The 7,449-nt window shown below is 39.5% G+C and overlaps 1 protein-coding gene across 1 annotated transcript; it reads right to left on the reverse strand.

Moving 5' to 3' along the window:
* Window positions 1-671: 671 nt before the first annotated feature.
* Window positions 672-6,963, reverse strand: LOC110315791 (oogenesin-2-like). The gene is made up of 4 exons (XM_021189759.2): window positions 6,901-6,963; window positions 3,193-3,503; window positions 2,195-2,764; window positions 672-1,536 (listed from the first exon to the last, which is right to left on the reverse strand). The coding sequence occupies exons 1-4, from the start codon at window positions 6,928-6,930 to the stop codon at window positions 954-956; spliced, it is 1,494 nt and encodes a 497-aa protein (XP_021045418.1). The 5' UTR covers window positions 6,931-6,963; the 3' UTR covers window positions 672-953.
* Window positions 6,964-7,449: the final 486 nt, after the last annotated feature.

Below are 7,449 nucleotides of genomic sequence, written 5' to 3' on the forward strand. Positions count from 1 at the left end.
CCAGCCTGGATGTTCAAGATTTAAACTTACAGTAAGGAGATTGTGATCAGTTCCATAGACTACATCCTCTTCTCCACAACCTGCTGCAAGTCACATCAATATCTTAAAGAAGTTGTACTACACATGAAGTTTGGGATGTCCCCATAAGAACTTGTCAAAGGGAATCAGGGGATAGTATTAGTATATATTTATCTGACTAATTGAAACTCTTCTTACACAACATATAAACTGTTCTGGAAGTATAAAGAGCTAGATAGTTTAAGGTCATATCATGTCCTTCTCATTTTGATATCAGGTTTCTGAGTGTTCATAAGTTACAAATAATGTCTTAGAGCAAAGTGTAAATATAAGGACATAGTTCCTGAAATGTGCCTGCCTTGGTATTAACTTGGTACTCATTTTCTTGCCTGCTGAAGAAACCTGTCCCCTCATCTCATTGTTTTCCATATCTAAGTTGTTATATGAATGTACTACATACAAATTTGTTTCACAAACATTGCTCACTTTGTGAAGCCCTATGCTTTGGGTCCCATTTATGAGACCTGTTCCTGAGATGCAAGGAAATGAGAAAACCTGAGATTGACCTAATTATGGTGATGAGGAATGAAAAAAACCAGACAGTGGAACAGACCTGCTGGAAATGATTAGTCTTTGTGCTCTACCAACACCCTAGAAAGTGAACACATTTATTATATCAACAGAGGGAAACATTATCCTCATGGAAATGTACCTCTATTGTAACACACTCAAACTACAATAATCCTAGAGAAGAATAGATTGCTTGACACTTTTTGCAGATACAACATTTATTCTCCAGATCAGAGAAGGATCTTGTCTTTCCAGTGTGTCTCACACATTTAAGTGATTGACATATCATGCTCCTTTCAGCAAGGGACATTCACTTAGAATTTTATCAACCCTCAATATTAATCTTCTATTTCTCTGTTCCAAAATCAATCCCACAGTGGGGTTTGGTCAAGAAAGCAACGTTGTGTCTCCACATCATAAACATAGGCCCCGCCACAGTTAGAGCATTCGGTTGTAGCAAAGGAGACATTCACTGTCTGTCTTTTGGCCCTGAGTATATCCAGGAGCTCAGGACAAATATTTTCTAATATGTGTGATAGAATCACATCCCTGTTATCATAGCACTCCAGAGGGGCTGGGTAGAGTTCACGAGTTAGCTGGCTAAGCTCAGCTGTGTGGTATAGAACTTTTTTCAGGAAAAGCAGAGAGAGTTTATTATCATAGAAATTGAGTTCTGTGAGTTGGAAACATTGACTTAAGGCTGGCAGCAGGGCATTGAATTGAGATTCCCCCATTTCACATGAATTCAATTTTAGACATTCCAGGGAATGTCTCACCCTCTCAAGGAGAAACCCAAGAGGCTCAAGGAGTAAATGACTTAAAGGTGTGTCACTAAGGTCCAGACATTTGAGCTCAAAAATATTCAGGCAATAGGGCAGGTAATCTAAATCTGACTGTGAGAGGGCACAGTTAGTGATGCAAAGCATCTTCAAGGGCTTCTTCAGGCACCTGGGGAGAGAAGAAATGATTTTCAGGGAAATTGTAGTGAAGGGGATTGATAGGAATGGAAGTTAAGCAGATGACATTCTCCTAAAATCCTTCTGACAATTCATTGTGGTCAATCCCCACCCTGGACATGGCCTTCTGTTGTCTGCTCACATAACTCAGACCATTCTAGACTGAGGCCTGTCGATATCAACATGATTCAGGACCTTGCAGGAGAGCACAGCAATGGATCTATCAGACCAACATTGTGCATGTGGGAAGGACTCCCTTCCTCCCCCAAAATTCAACAACTTCCTAGTTTTATTTTTTAAGAGTTCTCAGAGGTTTTGTTCCTCCAAGGTCTGTGATTCTGTCTTCACCATGAAACACATTGTTGCATATTTCTCATCCACTCAACCTATTTCTTGACTCAAAACAGAAGCAATAAGAGCCATGCTTAAGCCTGGTCATATATATCTTATTACAGAACCCATCTCCTCAGATATGCTATGTCTCTAACATTTCTAGGTTATGGTGGTTATGGTGGCCAGACCATCATGTACTCCCTAGTTTGCAAAACAAAAGAAAACAAAACAAACAAACAAAAACTAAAACAAAAAGAAGAAAAGATAAAAGCAAAGCAAAGAGATGTGTTTTCTCTGTTTTCTCAGTCCTTCCTTACCTGAGGCATTCTTTCAGGTGGCTTTTAATAATAGGGACATCACTTACACAGAGTTCCTGGAGATAGTGAAATGTTGGAAGTTGAGAAATCAATGTGATCACTTTCTCCTCATCAAGATTTCTAGCATAATCCATACTGACAGTATCTTTGATTTCAACCAGACTGAGTGTGAGAAGATTATTCATCTGTTTCAGGTAGGGATTAAGAAAATCCAAATCTTCTAGGCAAAGACAACATAGCTCCAGATCTTGTATACAGTCTGCATGTAAAATTTTGAAGATTTCTGTAACTGTGACGTTGGTTAAGCCCTGAATCTTCAGTTTTCTACAGCATAGATGAATAGAATTTTCTCTCTCGTAGGCCCACTGCAACAAGTATGTGGCACATTCATCAAGGCTGCCCTCCATGAGTTTGAGACGAGTTGTCACCTTCAATTCTCTTTTCACCCCACAGTAGGGCTGCTTCTGTTCCATGAACTCTGGTAATCTTTCAACTTCATGGGATCCAGTCCATATCCCATGCAAACTATGGGCTGTATCCATCCAATTGATCGCTTTGAGCTTGCACCTACTGTGGGAAAAATGAGTATAATTTTCAGAAGGTAAGTGAAGACACATCTTACAGTCTCATTTTCCTCCACATCTCACACTTAGGATTTTCTTCCTAGAATCAAACCCTGAGTCTCATGCTTAGAAAATGAATAGCATTCTTTGCAAGAATGGCGTCTTTAGCACTCTCTTACTTCCCCTCATTTTAGGCACCATAATCCCAATCTAATTTCACTTGAATCTTTGAGGGATTTAGGGTGCGTTTACTCTTTTCTGTCTTCTATATTAGACATTATTGCCCAGATAGCTGAGACTTAGGTCAAGCCTCTATACTCCTCTAAGCCTCTTCTTCCAGAAAAGAACAGTCCTGCCTATGGTATGAAGAAAAAAATGAAGCCTCATTCTCAGCACTCAGAGAACCTTCTTCCAAACCCAGATGATCTGGCCTACCTGGAAAGAACTGGTTTTGAAATCAGTATATCTAGTCCCTCAAGAACAGCCTTCAATGTATCTAGGGTCAGGTTATTTATCATCATTCCTACAGAAAGGTATGGGAAGGGCCACACAGTTATCATGGTGGTCAAGATCTTTGTATGTCCATCAATGAAGGCCTCCTCAAACATCACTGGGAACAGCATATTGGGCAGGTCCTTGAGAGCAGAAATGGCCAAAGCCTCCTCCCTCAGTAGCCTCTGACTTGCCAGTTTCATGAGGGTGGGTGGGGAATTGATATTCATTGTATCTTCTTCGAAAGAGTCATCCTAGGGAAGCCAGGAAAAAATTACCATTAATGATAAGAAACTTAGCATGCCTTTTTGCCCACACAGGAAAGTATAAGGGCTAGATCACTACTGATAAGGATTCAGAACTCAGTTTACCAATTTGAGCACCCTCAGTTGTTTTTTCCTTTGTTCTTTGAGTTAATGTCTTTACAGAACTATCTCTATCCTTGGCTATCCTGACACTTGCTTTAAAGAACATAGTGGCCTGGACCACACAGAGAAATGCCTTCCTGTGACTTGCAAGTGCTGACATTACATGTGTGTTCCATCACTACTCAGTCTGTGCCACCCTAGCATGTCTAATTCCAAACTGCTTGGTCTGACCTGTGCTGGTTTAAAGCCATAATTCTCTCTGGTAGTGTGAAGTGTTTCTAAAGTATCCTAGTTCCCAAAGGCCACATCCAATTGCAGCCACAGCTGGGTGGATTCATCCCACTGGGAAGGGATCAGCAGGACTCTGAAGCCTCAGTCAGTAGTTGGATGATGAAGACTGTGCTTAGCTCTCCAGTCCCTCAAAGAAAGGAAAGAAAATCAATTTCCAAATTAACCACAATCTCTATTCATCCAGGTACACTGCATGGAATAAGTCACAGCATCTTTGAAATTCCCATCATTAGTTATTTACACCAATCTTTGATTATGACCCATACAGGACTTTGGAGAAGGTGTTTGTAAAGTCCCAAGCTTGAGGTCTATAAACTACAGAGCTAGAGATGGAAAGAAACACTAAAGTCAGTAATCCTTCAGTAGCCATTGTCATGGTCTGTAACTCTTTATGAAGCATCCAGAAAGAAGATACCATGAGGTGGAGATTATAATTCATATGCTAAAGGCAGGAGGCTTACTAGCACAATCTTATAATTGGTGACTTCTATAACACCAGAACAGATAGCCTGAGAACTGAGGAAACAAAATGAATATGCAAAAATGAACAATAATAAAAAAGTAAAATAAGGAGCAGAAATTGTAATTTTAAGTGATATTCAGATTTTTCATTGAACACTTCATAAAAAAAAGGCTGGCTTCTTCCTGAAAATTTGAACACATCCTGGATTCCTTGAAAAGCATAGACCATGTATCATTCAGGAGATTAAAAATACCTTGCTTGATTTTGTTTGATTATTGGTTTGGTTTAGTTTGCTTGTTTGAGACATGATCATATACACAGCGGTTTGAAACTTGCTCTATAAATTAAGCCGCCATCAAACTCAGAGAGTCTCTAGCCTCTGCCTTCCTGTTGCAGTCAAGGGTGGGTACAGGAGGAGAGGGGGTTTTGAGACTGTGATTGTGATATAACATTTACTAAACACACAGAGACACACAGAGACACACACACACACACATATATGTACATATACACTATAAACACACACACAAATATGCATGTATGTGTGTATACAGGTTTTCCTGAAAGTTTGAGGACATCTTGAGTTCCATTAAAATAAGAGACTATCAGTGAGCAGATGCAAATACAATTTGTTTTTCGGTATTTTCTGTTAGTTTGCTTGTTTTGTATTATTGATTCAGATTCAGTTATGTATCTATTTATTTATTTAATGTGTATGTGTATACTGTCCCTGTCTTCAGACACACCCTAAGAGGGCATCAGATCCCATTACAGGTGGTTGTGAATCACCATGTAGTTACTGGCAATTGAACCCAGTACATCTGGAAGAGGACTCAGTGTTCTTAACCACTGAGCAATCTCTCCAGTCCCTTGTTTTGCCTTTTGTAAAGACATACAATAGCTGGCTATTTTCACACTCACAGCTTCCCTCTCCCTCCCTGTAGCTGGGATTAAAAGCACACCAAAGAATGCCAGGCTTGAAGTGACATAAAGATCATTACTCCAGTCACTTTGAGTAACTCACCTCTGACCTTCCAGCTTAGAGTGCCTTGAATTCAAGGTCACCCTGACATTCTTAGTGAGACTGAAGGAACAAAACCAAAACTACATAAAACTAAAAAATCCCACAGAAACCACTATAACCTAATAAACAATTAGTTGTAATTGAGAATACACTTGGAAATTCTGGTTAAATAGCCTTCAGGTGGATAAGGTAGGGGAATCTTTGTGAGTTTAAGGCTTGGCTATTTTTTTAAAAATTTACAGTCCAGCCATTGCTCCCCTCCCACAGTTCCTCATCTAATTCCTCCTCTCCCTTTCCTCCTAGAGGGTGATTGCATTCCCCCTAGTCCCTTAGGCATTTCCCTTCTCTAGGGCCTCACGTCTTTCCCACTGAATCTAGACCAGGCAGTCCTCTGCTATATATGTACTGGGGGCTTTGGGCAAGATGATGTATGCTCTCAGGCTAGGTGGCTAAGTTTCCAGTGTCCAGATTAGTTGAGATTTGTGGAATTGCTATGGGGTTGTCCTCCCCTTCAGCTTCTTCAATCCTTTCCCTAATTCAAAGGTAGAAAAATCTCAAATGAACAAGAAGCACTGACAGAAATCTTCAAAGTCCTTAGTCTTCAGGGAAATGCAAATAAAAATGACCTTAAGACTCCACCATGGGCTGGAGAGATGGCTCGGTGGTAAAAAGCACTGACTATTCTTCCGAAGTTCCTGAGTTCATATCCCAGCGACCACATGGTGGCTCACAACCATCCATATTGAGATCTGATGCCCTCTTCTGGTGCATCTGAAGACAGCTACAGTGTACTTAGATATAATAATTATAATAATAATAATAATAAATAAATCTTTAAAAAAAAGACTCCACCTTACAACAATCAGAATGGCTAAGATCAAAAACTACAGTGGCTACATATACTGGTGAGGATGTGGAGAAAGAGAACAATCCTACATTTCTGGTGGGATTGAAAACTGGTGCAAACACTCTTGAAATCTGATGGTTTCTCAGAAAATTGGAAACATTTTTACTGTTGAGCCAGCTCTACCACTCCTGGTCATATACCCAGAAGTTGCCCCCCAATACCACAAGGACACGTATTCTTCTATGTTCATAGCAGCCCTATTTGTAATAGCCAGAATCTAGAAACAACCCATATAGCACTCAACTGAAGAATGGATACAGAAAGTATAGTTCATTTCCACAATGGAATACAATCCAGCTAATAAAATATGAGGACATCAAGAATTTTGCAGGCAAATGGATGGAAATAGAAAATATCGTCCTGAGTGAGGTAATGCAGACACAAAATGGCATGCATGTTATGTACTAACCAGTAAGAGGATATAAGCCAAAAAGCACAGAATATCTAGGATTTAGGTCAGGCAAACTTACTTATCGAAAACTCATCTTAAAAAAGAAGAAACACCAAGTAATACATTATATGAATAAAATTTCAAGTGAGAACAAGACTATACTAGGTTGCATGTGATGAGGTATCCTTATGGAGCTGAAGAACTTACTTGATCTGGACAATGGGGACAGATCACCATATTCAGGCAGGGGAAGGTTGTAACTCCAGGCTTCAAGAGATCGAGTTCTCTGCCTGTTATGCCTCTTTATATAGATTTCAGCTGAACACTGCCTTTATAATCATACCCTCCCAGTCAAAGTAGGCCTCTGATTCAGTAATTGAGTCTCTACCCAATTGCTCAGTTTCAGATTTGGATGGTGTAGGTACATTGGATCAGATCTGCACACAGGAAGATTCTTAGGTCAGAGAGTCAAGAAGTGATCTATCGAAGCAAAGTGGTTTGCATCATGCCTTTCTTTTTTTTCTTGAAAAATAAATTTAATACATTTTAAAGAGCATAAAATAATTATTTTGATGGTTTTTTGTTGTTGTTGAATATATATTTATGAGTGTCGTATAGTACCAATTAGATGATTGTGTAATATTGCATGATGTTCTCATTCTTTTTCTTTATTTTAATTTATTATTATTTTCTTTATTTACATTTCAAATGCTATCCCGAAAGTTCCCTATACCCCACCCCCGCCCCTGCTCCCCT

This window comes from Mus pahari, unplaced genomic scaffold (genome assembly GCF_900095145.1).
Source record: "Mus pahari unplaced genomic scaffold, PAHARI_EIJ_v1.1 scaffold_10208_1, whole genome shotgun sequence".
Lineage (NCBI taxonomy): Eukaryota > Metazoa > Chordata > Mammalia > Rodentia > Muridae > Mus > Mus pahari.